This window comes from Thalassophryne amazonica, chromosome 17 (genome assembly GCF_902500255.1).
Source record: "Thalassophryne amazonica chromosome 17, fThaAma1.1, whole genome shotgun sequence".
In the NCBI taxonomy this organism is placed as follows: Eukaryota; Metazoa; Chordata; class Actinopteri; order Batrachoidiformes; family Batrachoididae; genus Thalassophryne; species Thalassophryne amazonica.
The window spans coordinates 35,913,339-35,936,052 of NC_047119.1; the positions used below are offsets into that span (position 1 = coordinate 35,913,339).

Consider the following 22,714-nt stretch of genomic DNA (forward strand, 5'->3'; position numbering starts at 1 on the left):
AGATAAAGTGGATTTTTGTTCCTTTATCTGAGAATGCTTTATGACCGTTACTTTATAATTCAGAAAATCAATAGTTGTTGTTCGGCTGCTCCCAATTTCTTGGGGTCAGTACGACAGATGTCCGACTTTCACTTATATTAACGCACTTATGTTAATTTTCAGGTTCTCTAACATTATTTACTCAACATTGATTTTTTTGTCACAGCCTGTTTTTCTGATCTTTGTATCTTCTTGCCCACATCTTTCTTCCACTCGTTTCTTTTATCTCACTTGTTTATCGATTGTTTTCCTTCCTATCCTTTCCTGTATGTTTGTTTCTTCTCTCCTTCAGCCGCTCCTGTATGTCCTCCAAATCTCCCACCCAGACTGTATCTTTGTGAATTGTGTGGTGCAGTCTGAGCCTTTGTTTCTCTAATCCTCTCCTGCTGCTTCTAAAAAAATACACACATGCATTAACCGCCCTTGCGCAGTGACAGTTTTAATCACTTAGATTACTTGCTTCCCTCTCCCACTCCTCACATTCTCCATCACTCATCCATGAGTCTAATACCAAAGACAGAGCAAAGTGGAACAAAATTAATCAGATTTTTCCAGATTTCCGTGGCAGTTTATTGCACTGCTGGCGTCTTCCAACACAACACTAAATAAAATTAGAAATTGCCTGAGAGGGATGGAATTGTGCTGTGTGTATCTGTGTGTGTTTGTGATTGACTGTGTTCTCTGGAGGTTTAATACTTTTGATGGGTCTGCAGCAGCACACAATCCAAACTCGAGCAAATTACTGGCAGCAGCATCGGGGTGGAAAGTAAACATGACAAGGACACATCTTACAAAGGCAGAAAGGACATTTGCTGCAGATGTAGGAAAATTGATGAGGTGCAGTCAGATCTTCTGCTCTGTGTGGTCATGTCTGGGAGCATGCTGCATTCCCCACACAATGGAACTACCCCAGGCCCTGGATTGCAACCACCCAGGTAGACATCGGGTCCATCCATCCACTGCAGCTAGGAGAAACGTGGGGGTACTTTTGGCCTTTTGCCGTTGCTGAGGTCCTCAGTGCAGAGTCACCAGTGTACCTGATCGTGCCTGGAGAAACTTGGAATATGGCCAAAATGTTGTAGCTGATGTTCCATCGCTGTGCTCTCACTGCCTTCCACCTCATCAGAGTGTCTTTGATTAACCGTTCTTTTAATGTAAAATCATTCTAACTATACAGTAAGACAAGAAGCACCTGGACCCTAAAGACTTGGAACTTTGTTCTCTAGATACTTCTGTCCCCATGGTTTCATAACCTCTTCTCAGGCATTTCTGCAACGTCAAAGTCCAGGAACCCAGAGACATGAGCGTCACTGTTGAGATAAGCGAATCAAGACATACAACCCCAACTGACCAAAATATTACCATAACAACATGTACAATCCTGCAGTAATCAGTAGGAGTAGTCATAATCGTGTGTGAATACATTTACGTAGCCTGTTGCCACACCATCCCAGCTCCAAATAGGTGGCTTGCACTGACGTCACGGATTTCCCATGATCCTCTCTGATTCGCTAGTGTCCGCCATCTTTGATGTACAACAAGGCTGTGGCAACTGTTGAGCAAGGCGCAAAATGGGAGTTATATGCACAGTTGTCAGGTGTTCTAACAATTCTGGTCAAGGGCCAGGAGTGTGCAGTGGGTCTGTCTTTAGGGCGAAGAACCACAGTATGCTGTCTTTTGAAGAGTACAAGGAGCTGCCATGTTTGGGCAAGCCAGAGTCCTCAGATCAGCCAACAGGGATGGTTTCTTAAACAACGGAGAAACTTCCTGAATATACTTCACTTCCAGCGTCACCTCTCCGCTAGCCTTCTTCAGTGCCTGCACCGCCAGGTCGTGCGTTGCCTTGCGGAGGTCGTTGCTGTTGACAGACAGGTTTGCGTCCCTGACCCGCAGAGCTTGGCTCTGGTCAGCGGCGAGTCCTGGGAAGATCTTGGAGATGAGGATGGGCATGCGGTTCTCCCGGCCCCCTTTCATACTGATCCCCAGCCTGCTGAACACCTGCTTGACCACCTGGACCTTCTGCACCGCTTCTGAGGAGATGTCCGGAATGACAGGGAAGTCGCCTTGCCGAGACCCGAAGCTGGACCCGGGCCTTTCGTAGCTGGAGCCGGGGCTGCCGTAGTCCGAGTTCACGGGGTTATCAGGACATTGCTGTAGGGATCGATCCCTCCACACTCTGATCTTTTCTCGATATCTGACCTTGTCATTGGTACTTAATTCACAATAAATCTTAGAATAACCACACGCGTCTGCCATTGATTTTTGTTGCCATGCAATTATATACATCAAAGACACGGACACAAGTGAATCGGGGTGGATCATGGGAAATGTGACGTCAGTTGCAATCAGAGAAGTTGCTAATCTGTCCTAAACTGCATAAAATGATCCCCCAAGATCTGGTGGGCAGAACTATAGCTGTTTCCAGAGGGTGGCTGAGTGCTTGTTTCTGTTTGTCTTTTTGTTTTTGCTCATGAATACTTTCACTTTTAAGGTATGTGCTGCTGTGTTTTGTGAATCCAGGACATGGTTGGTTTCAGCTAAGCTCCCTAAAACTATTGCGTAAACCCTGAGAGACCACATTGACTCAGCAGGGAGACTAATTCTGTCTTGCACACTGAAATATAAATAAATATTTCTGTAAATACAAAACACAGTAAAAAAATGCTACTACTACTACTACTGATAATAATAATAATAATACGTATATCCAATCAGTGCTTTTGCACACTGATTTCATGTTTGGTTATTTGGTTTGTTAGAAATCATTTACATCTCTTGCTGCATCAGAAAAAAGAGAGATGCTGTCACTTTGTCATTTTTGCAGCTTTAAAGTGTTTCTGTTGTTGCTTCAGAAGCAGTGTGATGATTTTTCTTTTAGAAATAGACAGTTGATAAACTCAAACTGTTACAAGCATGCTGACGCCTGATAAAAATCACATTTCCAAAATATGTGATTAGAAAATCTCTAATCACACAACATTTTGTTATGTGGGCCGCTGAAGAGGAGGTACTGCTGGCCCACCACCACCAGAGGGCGCTCTGCTTGGAGTGCGGGCTCCAAGCACGAGAGGGCGCCAGACCCAGAAGAAGTGACAGCTGTCATTCATCCCCTGCACCAGCTGTCACTCGTTCATCATCATCACCATCATAAAAGCCGGACTGCAACTCCACCTCCTCGCCGAGAAATCGACTACCATTAAAAAGGTAATTTCTCTGCTGACAGACACTTTGTGTGCTTAACCTGAACTTCTGTTACAGCCGTTTTCCTGGAGTGTTTCCTTATCTGAGGGATTGGCGTTTGGTGTGACAGCGACGGCTTCGCCTCACATCCCAACCCAGATAAGTGGGTAAACCAGGAGCTGTACGAGTGTGTGATTGGAGGTGGAGGAGCTCCCTCCTAACTGTGTATGGACTGTGAATTACTGAGTGTGCGGACTCACACTCATACATCATATCTCTGCTTTCTGCCAGCAGTACCAGGGTCGACAGCCGAAGACAGAGGCCACCTGGGGACTCGGGACTTGGCGGCTCCAGTGTTCTTTAGACCGTTGGTGGTGGAAGCCGTGTGGGATGCGGCTTCTCTCTCGTCAGGGGTCTTCTATCTTCGAGCCTGCTCACACGTCACCTGGTGTTTATTGACTGTGCAAATTTCTGTACATTTGGTTGTGTATTATCACAACATTAAATTGTTACCTTTTGGCTTACTCATTGTCCGTTCATTTGCGCCCCCTGTTGTGGGTCCGTGCTACGACACCTTCCCAACAGGATTTCTCGGCCATCGTCATGGATTCCGAGGGGTGTCAACCCAAGCTTGAACGGCCAATGGAAGAGCCAGGAGCGCAGGCATCAGCGGGAGGCGTGTTGAGTGAGCTGCAGCAGATCTTAACCGCCTTCACGGCTCGGTTAGATTTAGTGACCGAGCAGAATGTCCTCCTTAATCGGAGGGTGGAGGCTCTCACCGCCAGGGTGGAAGCGCACAATCAGGGTGCTGCTGCAGCCACTCCTCTGGCTGGTCCTGGGCCTGTATCAGACGTTCCACTGGTCGTTCAACGAACCCCCCCACCGTCCCCTGAAGCATACATAAGCCCTCCGGAACCGTACGGGGGCTGTGTTGAGACGTGCGCAGACTTCCTCATGCAGTGTTCGCTCGTCTTTTCACAGCGCCCTGTCATGTACGCGTCAGACGCCAGCCGGGTGGCTTATGTTATAAATCTGCTTCGAGGAGAGGCACGCGCCTGGGCTACGGCACTTTGGGAGCAGAATTCACGGCTCCTAACGTCTTATACTGGGTTTGTACGGGAGTTCAAACAAGTGTTTGACCATCCCAACAGAGGCGAGACCGCTTCGAACGTGCTGCTGTCTATGAGACAGGGGCGCCGCAGCGCAGCCGAGTATGCAGTCGACTTCCGCATCGCGGCACCGAGGTCCGGCTGGAATAACGTTGCGCTCCGCGCCGCCTTTGTAAATGGACTGTCCCCGGTCCTTAAGGAGCACCTACTGGCTAAGGAGGAACCGCGGGATTTTGACGGGCTTGTCGATTTAGTTATACGCTTAGACAACCGTTTAAACGAGCATCGTCGGGAGCAAGCCGGGGGGCGTGACCGGGCACGGGCCGTCCCTCCCCCTTCCGGTTCCGAAAAGGTGACGTCGTCCCCACGCTTCACTGCCAGAGAGCTCCGTGTGGCTACAGCTCCCCCTGCTGAGGAGGCTATGGACACGAGCAGGGCCAAAGTGAAAACAAACATTAGACAAAGGAGGCTGGCCCGCGGGGAGTGTTTTATCTGCGGCTCTTGTGAGCACCGGCAGAAGGACTGCCCCAAACGGTCAAACTACAACGCCCGTCCTTAGAAACTGGGCTAAGGGTGGGCCATAACACGCACGCGGGGAAACCCCGCAAATCTGCACGAATCCTAGTAACAATCCTTTGTGGGGATTTAACCCTTCACGCCCCAGCACTGGTAGACACGGGGTCGGAAGGGAATCTGCTGGATAGCAGATGGGCAAAGGAAGTAGGGCTCCCCCTGGTGGCTCTGCCGGCACCATTGCAGGTGCGAGCACTAGATGGCACCCTGCTTCCATTAATCACACATCAGACACAACCAGTGACTTTGGTTGTGTCTGGGAATCACAGGGAGGAGATCGTGTTCCATGTAACACCATCTACCTCCCGAGTGATTTTGGGCTTTCCATGGATGGTGAAGCACAATCCCCGGATTGATTGGCCGTCCGGGGTTGTGACGCAGTGGAGCAAAACCTGCCACCGGGAGTGTTTAGGATCCTTGGTTCCTCCCGGCACTACGGCTAATGAGGAGGTCAAAGTCCCCCCCAATCTATCGGCGGTGCCAAAGGAGTACCATGATCTTGCTGACGTTTTCAGCAAAGATCACTCTTCCCCCGCACCGACCGTACGATTGTGCCATCGATTTGGTCCCGGGCGCTGAGTACCTGTCCAGTAGGTTGTACAACCTCTCACGTCCGTAACGCGAATCAATGGAGACCTACATCCGGGACTCCTTAGCTGCCGGGCTGATCCGGAACTCCACCTCCCCGATGGGTGCTGGTTTCTTTTTTGTGGGTAAAAAAGACGGCGGACTCCGTCCATGCATTGATTACAGAGGGCTGAACGAGATCACGGTTCGCAACCGATACCCGTTACCTCTGTTGGATTCAGTGTTCACGCCCCTGCATGGAGCCCAAATTTTCACGAAATTGGATCTTAGAAACGCGTACCACCTGGTTCGGATCCGGAAGGGAGACGAATGGAAGACGGCATTCAACACCCCATTAGGTCACTTTGAGTACCTGGTCATGCCGTTTGGCCTCACTAACGCCCCCGCAACGTTCCAAGCGTTGGTAAATGACGTCTTGTGGGACTTCCTGCATCGGTCCGTCTTCGTGTATCTGGACGATATCCTCATCTTCTCCCCGGACCCTGAGACCCATGTTAAGCATGTACGTCAGGTCCTGCAGCGGTTGTTGGAGAACCGGCTGTTTATGAAGGGCTAGAAGTGCGAGTTCCACCGCACTTCTTTGTCCTTCCTGGGGTTCATCATCTCCTCCAACTCCGTCGCCCCTGATCCGGCTAAGGTTGCGGCGGTGAGAGATTGGCCCCAACCAACAAGCCGCAGGAAACTACAGCAGTTCCTCGGCTTTGCAAATTTCTACAGGAGGTTCATTAAAGGTTACAGTCAGGTAGTTAGCCCCCTGACTGCCCTGACCTCCACCAAGGTCCCCTTCGCCTGGTCGGATCGGTGCGAAGCCGCGTTCCAGGAGTTGAAACGCCGGTTCTTGACTGCACCAGTTCTGGTGCAGCCTGATCCTGATCGCCAGTACATAGTAGAAGTGGACGCCTCTGACTCAGGGATAGGAGCCGTGCTGTCCCAGAATGTGGAGGCTGATAAAGTTCTCCATCCTTGTGCCTTTTTTTCCCGCAGGTTGACCCCAGCTGAACGGAACTATGACGTCGGCAATCGGGAGCTCCTCGCGGTGAAGGAGGCTCTTGAAGAGTGGAGACACCTGCTGGAGGGGGCATCGTTGCCCTTCACGGTTTTCACGGACCATCGGAACCTGGAGTACATCCGGACCGCCAAGCGGCTGAACCCCAGGCAAGCCCGCTGGTCTCTGTTCTTCGGGCGCTTTGACTTCCAGATAACGTACCGCCCCGGGACCAAGAACCAAAAATCAGATGCATTGTCCCAGGTGCATGAAGAAGAAGCCAAAGCGGGGCTGTCGAACCCCACCGAGACCATCATCCCCGAGTCCACTGTCGTGGCCACCCTCACCTGGGACGTGGAGAAGACCGTCCGGGAGGCCCTGACAAGGAGCCCGGACCCGGGGACTGGCCCCAAGAACAGACTGTACGTCCCACCAGAGGCAAGAGCTGCCGTATTGGACTTCTGTCACGGGTCCAAGCTCTCCTGTCATCCCGGAGTGCGTAGGACCGTGGCAGTAGTCCAGCAGTGCTTCTGGTGGGCGTCCCTGGAAACCGACGTCCGGGACTACGTCCAGGCCTGTACCATCTGCGCCAGGGACAAGGCAGACCATCGGAGGACTACGGGACTCCTCCAACCCCTGCCGGTGCCTCATCGCCCCTGGTCTCACATTGGCCTGGACTTCATCACGGGCCTCCCGCCGTCCCAGGGCAACACCGTAATTCTCACGATAGTGGACCGGTTCTCCAAGGCGGCCCACTTTGTGGCCCTCCCGAAGCTCCCGACGGCCCAGGAGACGGCAGACCTCCTGGTCCACCACGTCATGCGGCTGCATGGGATACCATCGGACATTGTTTCAGATCGTGGTCCCCAGTTCTCTTCGCAGGTGTGGAAGAGTTTCTGTAAGGAACTGGGGGCCACCGTGAGTCTCTCGTCCGGGTATCACCCCCAGACAAACGGCCAGGCAGAGCGGGCCAACCAGGAGCTGGAGCAGGCCCTTCGATGCGTCACCTCCGCGCATCCGGCGGCCTGGAGTCACCATCTGGCCTGGATCGAGTATGCCCATAACAGCCAAGTTTCGTCTGCTACCGGCCTCTCCCCTTTTGAGGCATGTTTGGGGTACCAGCCCCCATTGTTCCCGCTGGTGGAGGGAGAGGTCGGTGTGCCCTCGGTCCAGGCCCACCTCAGGAGGTGCCGCCGGATGTGGCGGGCCGCCTGCTCTGCCCTGTTAAAGGCCCGGACGAGGGCCAAGGCCCATGCGGACCACCGGCGTTCCCCGGCCCCCACATACCAGCCCGGGCAGGAGGTGTGGCTCTCGACCAAGGACATCCCTTTGTGTGTCGACTCCCCGAAGTTGAAGGACAGATTCATAGGACCCTTCAAAATCCTCAAGATCATCAACCCGGCCGCAGTGAAGCTTCAACTCCCGGCTTCACTGCGGATTCACCCTGTTTTTCACGTTTCCCGTCTCAAGCCACACCACACCTCGCCCCTCTGTACTCCGGGACCTACGCCGTCTCCTGCCCGGCTCATTGACGGGGAGCCTGCCTGGACAGTCCGCAGGCTCCTGGACGTCCGTCGTAAGGGCCGGGGGTTCCAATATCTGGTGGACTGGGAGGGGTATGGACCTGAAGAACTCTCCTGGGTGAAGAGGAGCTTCATCCTGGACCCGGCCCTCCTGGCCGATTTCTACGCAAGACATCCGGACAAGCCTGGTCGGACGCCAAGAGGCGCCCGTTGAGGGGGGGGGGTCCTGTTATGTGGGCCGCTGAAGAGGAGGTACTGCTGGCCCACCACCACCAGAAGAAGTGACAGCTGTCATTCATCCCCTGTACCAGCTGTCACTCGTTCATCATCATCACCATCATAAAAGCCGGACTGCAACTCCACCTCCTCGCCGAGAAATCGACTACCTTTAAAAAGGTAATTTCTCTGCTGACAGACACTTTGTGTGCTTAACCTGAACTTCTGTTACAGCCGTTTTCCTGGAGTGTTTCCTTATCTGAGGGATTGGCGTTTGGTGTGACAGCGACGGCTTCGCCTCACATCCCAACCCAGATAAGTGGTTAAACCAGGAGCTGTACGAGTGTGTGATTGGAGGTGGAGGAGCTCCCTCCTAACTGTGTATGGACTGTGAATTACTGAGTGTGCGGACTCACACTCATACATCATATCTCTGCTTTCTGCCAGCAGTACCAGGGTCGACAGCCGAAGACAGAGGCCACCTGGGGACTCGGGACTTGGCGGCTCCGGTGTTCTTCAGACCGTTGGTGGTGGAAGCCGTGTGGGACGCGGCTTCTCTCTCGTCAGGGGTCTTCTATCTTCGAGCCTGCCCACACGTCACCTGGTGTTTATTGACTGTGCAAATTTCTGTACATTTGGTTGTGTATTATCACAACATTAAATTGTTACCTTTTGGCTTACTCATTGTCCGTTCATTTGCGCCCCCTGTTGTGGGTCCGTGCTACGACACCTTCCCAACACATTTGTTCTCAACACTGCAAAATAGAGAACATGTGACCAATTTAAAAAACAATACTGCAATTTATTACAGACACCTTCATGTGTTAGTTTGTCTCAACTTAAATTTATCATTTAAGATTTCAACCAAATTAAATTATATCTTGGGGAAAATGTGTGTATTTAGGTTTTGTTACAGTAATGTTTAAAGTGTTATGTGTTGGACGCGGGCGGAAAACCGACCCAGCGTTTGACAGGACCCAGCATAAAAGAAGCAGAGCACGGTTCAAAGGAAAACAAGTTTTAATTAACATAGTGTATTAAGTGATAATAACCCAAAAGTCAACGGTCTGGCGAGGTGGAAAAACGGCATGCTCCCAGCAGCGCAAAAGGACCGGAGCCACAGCAATTCTGGACCCAAGGACCCCGCCGACACCCCCCAGGTGGCCGCGACAAACCGAGTCTGTGAAAGAAGAAACCGTAAGGTGAGTCCAACACTCTCCACACAGAGAGACAGCTCAGAGGTGCACACAATCAGCAAAACACTTCCTGGCCTAAATGTAAAATCAGCTTCTCTCCCCGCAGGCACGGAACAACTCAGTTCAAAACTCCACTGCAGTAGAAGCTGATTTAGACGATTAGCATAGCATAACAACTCAATATAACAAGGTGTGAGGGACACCAAATTTACTGACTTCATGAAAGTCACAAAAACCAAAATACCTCAGGAAGTGTGCTGAAGAGCGTGAGACCTCACCCAATCCTCTTTCACAGACCGTGGCGTCAAACCTGGAGCGGTCTCTGCGTCCGTAGTGGTGAGCTTGTTCTCCCAACGTTGATCTCACACGTCTGGTCACAAAGTCGAGTCTCTGGCAAATACACACTGTGTATTCCAGGTTTAAATGCAACATGCCCTGATCAAGACAGATGCACCACAGCTGTGAGTCCTGATGAACTGCACGTGATAACAAGCCACAGGTGATCAGGGTGAGGTCCTCAAACTCAGCCCCACGTCAGCCACTCAGTCCTGAACGCATACCACATGTTGGGAGAAACAGAAAACAAAAACAAAGCCAGCCAAACACCCCAGCCCACAACATAAAGCTTTTTAAAATTTCACTCTTCAGCAAAGGTCATTTATCAACAGTGGGACAAATGTATGTTAAAAAATGGTTTGTTCATTATTTCTTCATCCTGTTGAGAATACGAATATTCTGGGACTACTAGATCCCAGCAGGACCATTGAAAGCAGTAATGGACGTGACGGTCTCATGGAATTGGTCATCTCTATTCTAAGAATTTCTTTGAGAATAGCACCATGTGTTTTATTTAAATTTTTTTATGCAGAGCTGTAATAATATCTCCGTTTCAGTAATATCTCCGTTTCACTATTGATACTAAAGAAGAAGTTGAAGTGCAGTAATTAGAATGCATACCTCTACCAAAGCCAAAAACACCCCATCATACTATTTTAAAAAATAAAGTATGAAATGATCTAATTAGTAATTTTCTGGCTACTTTTGAGGATCCTCTCCAGATAATAATAATAATAATAATAATAATAATAATAGAACCTATTCCATGAAAGCTCCAAGTTTACGTGTGTGTGTGTATGTAAAATATTTCTTTCTTTTTTTTTTTTTGCAGCTAAATTGTGATTCTTAGTAAGTTTGTTGAAATTCACGTTATCACTTTTTGAGTTATCCTCAGAACGAACTATCAAACACACAGTGAAAAAAAAAACGTTTTAGCAGAGCTAAAAAAAAAAAGAAAAAAATTAGATTAGGACATCTGTGATGTTTATTTTACTAATGAGCTTCGTCACGGCTTCTTTCATCTGTAGAAGATAAAACAGTGACAGGTTTTTGTTTAAAGCGGTGGATCAATGATGTGACAAATCAACTCAAGACATCAGCGGCACAGTAACTTCTTCAGGGCAAAATAAACTCTGCCGGGATGACATTTGGTCCCACTCCAAATACAGTTAAACTCTATCACAGCATTAAATCAACTCTTTCATGCTGTGAATGACTCTTATTGCAGTTGAAAAATTTGATTTGGCAAGACGTTATAGCTGATTTCACACTATAATAGAATCTGTTTAACTCTTGTTGGAAAAGGAATCGTAGTCCCTGTAAAGTGCATTTTACACCGCAAAATTTGCTGTGTATCTGCGTTATTAATGGAAAAAAGACATTATTTTTGATTGGCTTATCATTCCCTTTAATCACTTAGTAATCATAAAAAAACCATCTTCCTCATTGATTGAATTATCTTCTCATTACGGTGAGTTCACCACATTTACCATTTTTAACTGGAAAGTGAACTGATGATTCTTTTCCTCTTTGAAATTGCACTTCTTTCATATAAAGAATTTTCTGTTTTTTGCACTGAGGATTGTTTGAAGTATAATGTGTAAAATTCACACAGTAGATGCAGAGTGGATGAGAACACAAACTGCTGCGGGTGGACAACAAGTAAGACAAGAAATTTTTAGGACGTGTTAATATTTGACATGGAGGCGTGCACTCACATCGGTAAACACGCAATGCCTCTGAGCCATGTCATTTGTTTCCATTAGGAACAAACAAACTGTGAATGATATATATAGCTTTACTGGGTACAGCGCAGTGACATGAAAGGTTTGGACAGCCTTGGACCTTTACACATGGCTGTATTTTTTTTATGACATCAAATTAAATTATTCAGGCTTCTCTATCATAATCTTTTTTTAAATTATGCTCTTCAAATTTACAGTTCAAACAAATATTTACTCCATCCTGCTAAGCAAATTAAAATATTAAAGCTAAAGTAATGTGTGGGTATGGTTTAATATAAAATAATAATTACTTTTACAGCTGGTTTAATTTATATAGGTCAGTATATATGATCATTTCCAAGACACTGGATTTCGTGGACTAAATTTCCATCAATCATTAATAAATACAAGCAGTACTTCTTCTCTACAAGAGTCAAGACAGAAGTCAGACTACCAGAGCAAGAATTTTAGCTGAGGAAGCTTCTGTGATTTTAAGCGAAACGTCTTCCCGTCAAGCAACCCAGTCCAGTCGAAGATTCAGCTTCTCTACTATGGAAACCACCTGGACAACTGAGAGCCTTCACAGAAACAAGCAGTACTGTAAATCTGTCTGGAGTAGGCAGTGATAGAAGGAGGGTAGTGAGGGAAGCCACCAAGATGTTGTGGTGGCTTCCCTAGACAACTCTGAAAGAGTGACATACTTCTGTGGCTGTGATTGGAGAAAGTGTTCATAGTGCAACTTTTGTCTGTTGCACCGTCAGTTAGGTTTGTGGTGGGTGGAGTGGAATGACAAGGATTTTGTTAAAATAAAACAGAGCATATCTAGGCTCATATCTCCATTGTTCCTTCTGGAAAACTGTAGCTGAAATTTCACATCTCTTTTGAAGAAAGTATTTCTTAAGTACTATCTTTTTGGCATAAGATTCATTCTGAATTGGAAATCATATTTGAGACAAAAATTACTTTCAACTAGAACAAACATTTTTGGGGAGCTCTTAACTTCCATGGCTACAAATATTAGAAATAAGAAACTGTTTGGAATACTGAGTTCAGCAGCTAGAAAAGCAATTACAAAGAAATGGGTTAAACCAGATACCCTATCTATTAAGGAGTGGTATAATATTATACATGACATCTATGTATTGGAACAAATTACATTTTCTTTGAGGCTCCAGAAAAGGAAATTTGAAGGAAGTGGATAATGGATATTTCCCTGAAATGCCCAACGTCTTTAAAAAAAAGGCACTTTGTTTTTCTTTGTATTTGGATATGATAACAACCCATGTTCTGTTCTAATTTAGGTTGTAACACGATGTGTATTGATATAGTATAAAAAAAATACGGGAAAAAAACACATAGATCAGATGTATAAATGGAAAAAAAGAATGTAACTCATGATGACTATGTTTCTCATATAATGATCCTAAATAACTTTTTTTTTTAGAAAAAAGAAAGCAAATATTTCTTTATTTGTGCAGTATGCACAGTTTGCCAATCGCAGCCACAAGGGCGTATAACTATTCAGCTTGGTCTTGGTGGCTCACGAGTTTCCTTGCCTGGTCACAATTTTTGATGACTACCTTCTCCAGACAGATTTATCATACAGAGCCATACTGTTTGTATTTCTTAATGATTGATGTAAATGAAGTCCAAGAGATATTCAGTGACTTGGAAATATTCATGTATCCATCCCCTGAGTTGTCTCAAGAAAACTGGCTGTAAAAGTGATGATTTTGTTGTGTCAGACTGAAGGTTTCCCGCATTTATACATTCCATTGTTTTTGCTGTGATAGTTTCATTTAATTTGTATCATGTTGTACAGATTTAAGGGGCATATTTTTTAGAAATTTTAACTCAGAGAAGCAGAAATCCTTAATAATTAAATAAAATTGGGTAACATTAAAAAACATAAAAAAATGTATAAATGCTCGAGGCTTTCCAAAGGTTTTCATGTCAATGTGTTTGCACATATAAGTGGATAAATGTGTCTGATTTGAAAACACCATAGAGTAAATTATGTGATCACACTTTATTCTCAGAGGACAGTGTGAATAAATTTATAAAATCTATATATTAAAAGCCAAGTGACCTCTGTGTACGTGCATGCATGTGTATGACTTCAATCACAGAGAAACTGTGGTGAGCTCACATTTACCATTTGGTTTGCTGATGTATTTTGGGTTAAGGATGAACGCTGTGAAAACGGAAAGTTGATAGGTCTAATATTTTTGTAGAAATTGTAGATATTACGTAACAACAGTGAACAATGGATGTTGATATCACCATTAATCAGTCCCTGGTAACCAGACAAGCTCTGAACAAAGGAAATATCTCAACCTTGCCGGTTGTAAAACACAGCATCAACTAAATATGCCAAATAATAAGTACAATTATTCACAAAACTTTCAAATTTTTATTTCCTGCACATTCAGTTAAAATCATTATAGAACCTTTGCATAATTTATTTGAAAGATTTACAAACCATACCCAATCTAGAATCCATGGATCCCTATGGGCAACTCGCGAGTTAAAAATAAAATCACAGGTACACTAATCGTGCTAAAATGTATAGCAGCAAGTCCACCTAAATTTACACAAATGCAACTAACACTGTATAGCTGCGATAAACATTTATTAGCTGTTAACATGCTCCTGCTGCTGTGTTTGATGTCAGATGATAAAATGATTTGTTCGATAATGATCATAGCTGAAGTCTAAGCTGATTTCTCAAACAACATTTAAATGTATTGTCGAAGATTTTTTTGAATTAAACATGAGCATAATTTTGTTTTGTTCATAAACTTGTTTGTAAAGAAAGTATTCAGAGCCGTGCTGATCTGCTGTATATAAAATCTCCAGTTTATGAGTAATTTGTTTTTGACCCACATCCATAATTACGGAAATAATCTTGTCATTGTAACATCAGAACTTTAGCAGCAAAACATTTTTTTAATTAATTTTTTTTACTTTACATTTAATTTCATTTAGTTATTTGCATCACAGCAAATAGTCTGCGATATGTTTGCTTTTGGGTGATAATCAACAGAAGTAAAGTGTTGTTTGAACAATAACAGCAAAACATTGTGAGTATTTTAATGTTGAACAGATTTTTTTTAAGTTTTATTTTAAATGTTAATAAGTAAAAAAAACAAAAACAAATCAGTGAGTCTATTTGCTCTTAAGAACAGTGCTGGTCTGATTTCTCACAGTGACTCACTGAGGGAAGAATTTATGAGGGACTTCACCTTTATTAACTTTAGATTTTATGGCACAACTTTTTACTTTGTGTCGCACCTTTATTTGAAAACACACTAAATAAAGTGGACATAGAGGTAAGATCATTTGACCTGTGACCTTTTCAGCCCCTTTTATATCACCGGCCATTTGAATTAGATTTTTCTTTTTTCCCAATAACTGCTACAGAAGCAGAATGAGCTGGAATGTTATTTACAACTTTTTGACTCACTGACTGGAAGTCTTCAATGGATTTTGTGTTCCGGCATGAGCCACAAAAGTCCTGATTCTGGAGAATTTGATTTCGGACCATCTCTCAGTGTAACTTGCAGTCCATCACATCCTTCCTCCGTTAACCTATTGTCCACTAGGGGGCAGTAGGAGACCCTGAGTATGGGGGAAGTAGGCAGAATAACTCACTGCATTACAAACAAAACAGTTGTGCTGTAATTCTCTCATTGATAACTGGACATCCAGCTATCTGCTTCTCACACTGGAGACAGGAATGTTTGTGAACAAAATGATTTAAAGTTTTGAGAATTAGCTTAACAAAAAGATATTTTCCCCCTTCTCTACTTATTTATTTTACAGAAGAGAAATTACACCCAAATTTGATCATTTTTAGTCATGTGAATAAATAATATGGTGAAAATAAAAAATGCTGGTTGATTGGAAGAGATTTTCTTATTTCTTATTTATATCTCAGTCTAAACTGAATAAATATTCCATTTTACTTTTTTTTTTCTCAGGCTGTTGGTCCATCTGTGCTGTTTGGTGAACCTGGGGTTACACGTTCAACATTTTATCCTCTAAACATGTTTTCTGAAGCAAAAGAAAATTACTATTAAATCAAATAATTATTATGCCTGCGCACAGTGGTGGTGCATGTCAAGGTAATTGTTTTTTTTGTTTTTAAGTGCAAGAACGGGGCAGGATGTGAGTATGTGTGCACATCATCATTGTCACCAGGGGAGAAAGAAATGTGAATGGTTTTTAAGCTTTTTTAAGGTTGTTTGACTCTGTGTTGAGCTGGTTAGTGTTTGTTTGTTGTACCCAGTGACACCCCCCCCCCCCGTGTGCCTCTCAAGGGGTTATGGGTCATTATCAAGCCGGTGACAAAACTCAAGGAGAGGTGTGCACGCTCCCTCAGTGTGTGATAATTCACACACACACACATATTCATCGCTTTTTACAGTGAATTATCTTTCATACGACACTTTTGTGCATCAAATTTTTTCACTTGCACATTTTAAATTAAATAATATATGTGTGGCAATTCTTCTTGAATTGAAACTTGCTTTAGCGAATGAGTCTCATGCTTTTTTCGTGCTCTAGTCATGAAATGAGTCACATTTCATGATGCATGATCTTTTTTAAAATTGTTTTGATATTTCTAATCTTACCCCTTCCCCTAACCCTAACCATAACTTCCACAGACTAGAGGCCCTTAACCAAACATTTCTTGCTCCCAATGAATTTGTACTCCTGTCACAAAAAGCGGCACATTTTCATGACGGTAGCACAAACAATACATTCATTTACTTTTCGTCATGCCATCATGAAATGGCATGAGATTGGGTTGACATACCGACACTGCTGGAGTTCCCAACCACCTGCAAAGTACAGATGGTGCAATCCGCCTCCACAGACACCTGCTATGGATGCACTAAATGGCCATTAGTGGAGGGGGGTAAGAACATGACAAAGCAAGCAGTGAAAGTGCCGGCATGTCAGCCAGATGGCTGGTCTTCTGGAGTTAAAGTCACAAAGTAATCTTTAACCCTCTGGGGTCGATGCCGTCGTATACGATGGCTAAGACAAAGGTTTACTAAATTATAAATAACTTTTTAATGATATGAGATAGAAACATACTTTTTTGCTGAAAAGTTAACTCCGCGGACTTTCGAGCCAGCCATCGGCCATCTTTGTACTCCTCATAGAAGCTGAGTGATGATGTGCACAATGTGAGTGTCCAGTCGGAATTGGTTCACCGTCACATGGTTTTCCAAAATTCAATCGTAGGGCAGATTTACCTCAAGGGAAAAGCCAAAGATCGTTTTCAGGAGTGATATATTACTAGTTGGCCCGTTTGAATAGCCCCCTGGGTGCTCCAATGAGTACATACTATTAGTACATACTCAGTGCACCCTGCGCCATTATGCACAGCGAACATGAAAGCAGACGGAGCAGACGGAGAGCCTCTGATGACAATCTCACTTGCTCAAACAAAGAGTGTGTAACTATCAGGATTGCTCAACTAGTTTGCATGTGAATGTTACTGGATAACTCTGTTGCTTTCTCTGTGTAAAGCACTGTTTACCATATCAAAATAACAAAACGCGTAGACCATTTTGTATATATTCAAAATGTGGCATTTGTGTTTATTGTTTGAACATTTTTATTGTACAGTCTTTCACACAAGACCTCAAATTACCTTTAGAAAGTGTCAAAACAGTTGTTTATTATAGTTTGCTGTATGTTTTGAATAAATGTGTGTGGAAAATTATTTTTCGCTTTATTTTTTCCTTGCCTATTTTTGATTGTAAACCTTTATTACACTTATAAAACACAACAAAAACATATATATTCTGAAAGCACAGGTTGTCCTGAAAAAAGAGACATAAAACTTGATTGTGGGATGCAGGGAGAGCTGTTAACGACAATAATAAAACATTTATGCCAGGCGAGTGAACTGTCCAAAAAATGCCAACGGACCCCAGAGTGTTAATGTGGGAGTTATTATACAAATAATGAATGTTTATGAGTTCAGTGGTATGATTATTTCATGAGGTGAATTAAATATTGGTTCCATTGAAAGAATGTAAAAACATTATTTGTTTTATATAATGGCTAAAATAGATCCTTGTTATTTGATATTTTATTAATTTATAAACAACAGAAAAGGGACTTAGGTTTTTGGTGTTCCACTGCTGCTAAAGTCCAAAATGTGACATGTAGTCCGGTGATGCTGTGCACTGACTTCGGACTTCCATAAAAAAAAGACTTTGTGTAGTTCCTCAGTTCAGCCGAAAATCATGTCAGCTTTTCATCTTTTCATCTGAACAACTCTTCATGCATCCAGACGGCTTACAGTGAAGTGGATTGTGTGTGTGTGTGTGTGTGTGTGTGTGTGTGTGTGTGTGTGTGTGGGTGGGTGTTACAAGAATTAGCACCGTCAGTTAGCACAATCAAATCGTCGTCTTGCTTGTGTCATTGTCCCACGCGTATGTACGCGCGCGCTCACAAATCCAGGTCGGTACTTGTGTGCGCGTGTACATCCTCAGTGCAGCGAAAAAAACTCACGTCAGAAATTAGTCCAGCTTTTCATTCTAACTTCCTGCTAACAGCCTCCAGACAACGCAGTGGATTTGTTTTGTGTGTGCCTGTGCAGGTGCGTGCATGTGTGCGCGCGTGTGTGTAGGGGTGTGTGTGCACAGTGCAATGGTACCAAATGTATGGAACCAAATTTGCACTCTAAATGGAACCAAATTCCACTCTAAATGCAATGCAACACAAATGGGACAAATAATCCATGTCATGTGACATACAAAGCACCAATCAAATGAGAAAGATCCACTCAGCCGTTATATAAAATTATATATTTGTTTTGGCTGTAGTATTGTTTTGTCATTTAGTTTTCATCCTTGTTTTGTCAATGATGTCATACTAAATAGTTGTACTTACAGTGGATAATCATCCCAAGTATGTGAGCTTACTATCTGCATGGAATGAACAAGATTATTTTTAAAGAAAATTTTGTAATTTTGCTTTTTTGTTAATTTCTGACTTCTGATTGTGATCAAACTTGGCAGGTGCACTAGGCCTACGCTTAAGAAGAAGTGACTTGATATTTGATCATGGTTGGGCAATGATCAATGTCAGTGAAAAGTTAGCCATGGTTGCCAGAGTAGTTTGGTAAAATAATACAGTAAAAATGCATGAATACCTTCACAGAAGAACCTGTAAATTTTATGGTATAAAATTGTTGTAATTTTCATTTTAAACCAGTTAATCCAACAGCATTTTTGGGGAGGCTAAATTGCATGATCATGCTGTTTTAAAACTACTGACTTCCTTATTCAGTGAGCTTTTGTTGTGCTGCTCCCATTTTGCTCAGGACCACCACAGGAGGTTTGGCATGGGATCTACATGCTGAGCTGGATTTTTTAAACACAACTTCAACTGTGTAAAGAAACTGGGCCTCAGGCAGCCTTGAACCTGGGATACTTTGCTTGGGAAGCACTGTTTCCACCACAATGTTGTCACACAATAGAAACTACTCTGAAAATATAATGAACTGTGTATCATATTGGCATACTAACATTTAACAGTATTTGTACAATGCATGTTAATATGAGGAGTTGTGAAATAAATCATATTTGTTTAGAATTGAGCAGGTTATATCTCAATGGGATAAAATGGATTGTGCATTTCATTACATTTTCAGACAAACTGGCAGCATTTACAGAATGACGGTGCCAGGACTTACTTTTTGCTAAATTCTGACAGTTTTATACTGTAAAATTTATATTTTTAATTTTTATATACATGTGCTGGCATCAGTGCATTCTCCCAGAGTTGGCTCGATACCTTGAAATGTGGGTGCAGTGTCATTGTGCTCTCTGAGCACTTTTGACAGAAGAAACAAAGGGTTATTTATTTGGAATCATATCTGTATGTCTGTTATTGTATGTTTGCATAAATCAAAAACTATATCTGGACTTCACTTGAAAATTTCACGCAAGGTATTGAAAATAAGGAGTCACTACTCACTGGTCCTCCAGGATCACCTGGAGTTGGACTTTAAAAAAAAAAACAATTATGTTCCGTTGAATATTACAGGTAGTATACATTCACTGATGTCTGCCAAGGTGTATGAAAGAAATCTGGCGCTGAATCTACAGACATGCATGTTTCAGAGAGGTGTGATCACAGTGAGACTCTGTAATATTTGGTCACTCCCGCTTATTCTGTGCGTTTGCAAATACCCAATAATTTGATATTTGCTTTACTGCTTTGTAGAGGGAAATTGGACTTTGATCACCTCCATTAACAGTGGGCTACAGGATCTATTGTGAGCACAGAAGCACGACAAGGCAGAGAGAGGATAGGTTGTTTTCTCCTGCCCCCCGTGGTGCTTTCTTCCCCAGCCACACACACACAAACACATAGCCCTGGTCGTCCCGGAGACATCGGCAGTACTGCAGGAATGAGTCTGGACTAAAGAGCTGTTAAACAACAATTTAATGTCATGTCTGTTTTTACAAACGAGGCACACGGGCGTACTCCCTGTCTGTGTCCATCACCCCCACAGGCAAGACTGAAAGACACGTGTGCAGCTGTGGGATTAGGAGTGCATCATGACTAAACAGTGTGTGTTTTTTTTACGAGCTCTCTCAGTCTGGACCATTTGGTCAATCATGGACACAAGCCTGATGGAAAATCTGATTTTTGACTGGTTGTATTGTACTGGTTTTGAACTGACGCTGTTGGATCTGGTAGTCTTCAAGTCTGATGTGGTTTGTATCTGATCTGTGATGATGTGACTGCTTTTGGAAACACTCAGGTCAGGTATAACATACTCCAAATCAAAAACAAACACACAAAATATGATTTGGCAAAATATTCAGATTAAGGTGACTTCAACCAATAATGTGAACATAACACATTTGTAAAATACCATACAGGCAAATAGCAGACAAACAGGATGGGTCAAAAGCAAGCAATAGATCAGGAAACGGGTGATCAGTCTAACAGGCAACAGTCTTTCTGAGGAAAGGCAAAAATAGTGGAAGTAAGCACTGTAACAATAATGCGAGAAAGCACAACAAACATATACAATCTGGCAATGAGGAAATGCTTCTAACATGGTTAAATTGGTATGTAAACAATCAAACCTGAAATTTATCAAAGGGGCCAAAATAGGAAGTTGAGCTACACAGAACGAACACAGAAGACACATTAATGCAAAGTGCCAGAGAATATCTACCACGAGAAGAATTAGCCAGATAACACAGAGATTAATAACAATAAGGATCATGCCAGAGACAAAATAATATGAAGAAAAACCCTGAACATCAAAACAGAATGTTTCAAACATTGTTATGGAGAACAAATGAAAAGGCAAACATCATGTGCTGTGCTGCTACCTGCTGAACACTGTCACCTGCTGGGCAGTTCAGAAATGTGTATCCATATCAAATTATGAATTTCTTATTCAAAAGGCTACATTCAGTGCAGGGTCTGCATGTTGTACAGGCACTGTGTTGCTTGTAATAAAAGTATCTGTGTCATAATTTACAAGAATCAACGTTAAGCTCTTGAAATGTCTTGTTTTAGTTGGCCAACAATTGCAACAGCAGATATATTAAATTTCGAGTGCTAATGCAGAGAAAAGTACCATATTGTCATATTTGAGAGTCAACAATCAGAAAATTAGTCATTTTTGTTTAGTTGTTTCATCTACTGTGTCTTGATTTCCTAAATTTTAATTTTATATTTATTTTTTACATTTTTTATATATATTTTTTGGTTGGTGTTGCAGTAAACTGCTGAATCTTCTGTCCACCAGATAAAGTGGTGTTCTACCCAGGAGTGGATGAAGAGATTGATTATCTGCACTCTGTTGTTGAAAAGCAGCAAATAACACAGAATAACCTCAGAAACAACCATCCAAACCAGCCGGTGAGATCTATAATTGTGGAAGTGTGTTTTATCTGTTTTGATTTTATCTGCAGCAAGTACTGGTGATTTGATTACAATTCTGGGTTCTCTCTCTCTCTCTCTCTCTCTCTCTCTCTCTCTCTCTCTCTCTCTCTCTCTCTCTCTCTCTCTCTCTCTCTCTCTCTCTCTCTATATATATATATATATATATATCACCAGATGTTGTCTTCTCAACACCAGATGTTAACAAACCCAAGCCAGGCCATGCCCCCGTAAAGGAACAGCAGATCAGAGTTCAATTAGCTAAAGCTGTCCTCACCAAGGCTGGGACCCCCCACCATGCAGCTTCTGCCAGTTTTAAACCGACTCCTCAACCCACAGTTTCTGCCCACCCTCAGGTGACCTCCCAGCCCAGGGTCACCAATGTTAATGGTCGACGTGGTCCCATAGCTGTCAAAAGGCACAGGAACGATGCAGTTATTATCAGTAAGTACGATTTTATTTATTTTCTAAGTCTATGGGCCCTGTCACACCTTGATGATTTAGCCAGTGTATGCCGACGTATGAAAAATGCGCTGAATACAATGGATACATCAAATAAGTTGTGCAGCTGTCACATCATGACGATTTAGTCAGCGTGTGCTGATAGCCCCGTTTCCACCGAGCGGTCTGGGTTGCTATGATCCAGGTCGGAACAGTTAAGTCCACCTTGGTTTGCATTTCCACTGCCATCAGAACCCTTTTGTTTGGCAGGCGGAACATGTAAATATTGACAAGCAATTTTTTTTCTCAATTTAATTTCAATTTATTTTCATTTATATAGCGCCAAATCACAACAGAGTTGCCTCAAGGTGCTTCACACAAGTAAGGTCTAACCTTACTAACTCCCAGAGCAGCAGTGGTAAGGAAAAACTCCCTCTGAGGAAGAAACCTCAAGCAGACCAGACTCAAAGGGGTGACCCTCTGCTTGGGCCATGCTACAGACATAAATTACAGAACAATTCACAAAACAAATATATAGGAAATGCTGTTGGTGCACAAGACACAAATACCACAGCACAAATACCACAAATAGCAGAAATACCACACCCATCTCTGGATGGAGCTGCACCTTAAACAGAGAGAAAAAACAGAATCAGGCATCAGAAATACAAGAAATTCAATATAATTTGCCAGCATTAAACAACAATAAAAACAGGAAATACTACGGTGATCGCCGGCCACTAGCCCTAAGCTTCACTAAAAGAATATCAGACAAGCACATCATCAAGCACACGTAGGCTGTCGCGTGCCTCTCCCCTGCACTCTGAGGCCAAAGAGAGTAATTTAACATTTTTTTAAAATTTGA

At 43.5% G+C, this 22,714-nt stretch overlaps 1 protein-coding gene across 1 annotated transcript in view; it reads left to right on the forward strand.

The window, feature by feature from the left end:
• LOC117529186 (neural proliferation differentiation and control protein 1-like) overlaps positions 1-22,714 on the forward strand; it is a 98,277-nt gene that overhangs the window by 68,282 nt on the left and 7,281 nt on the right. The window contains 3 exon segments of the mRNA XM_034191893.1: positions 21,275-21,381; positions 21,384-21,387; positions 21,586-21,852. Coding sequence (XP_034047784.1) covers positions 21,275-21,381; positions 21,384-21,387; positions 21,586-21,852 — 378 coding nt within the window.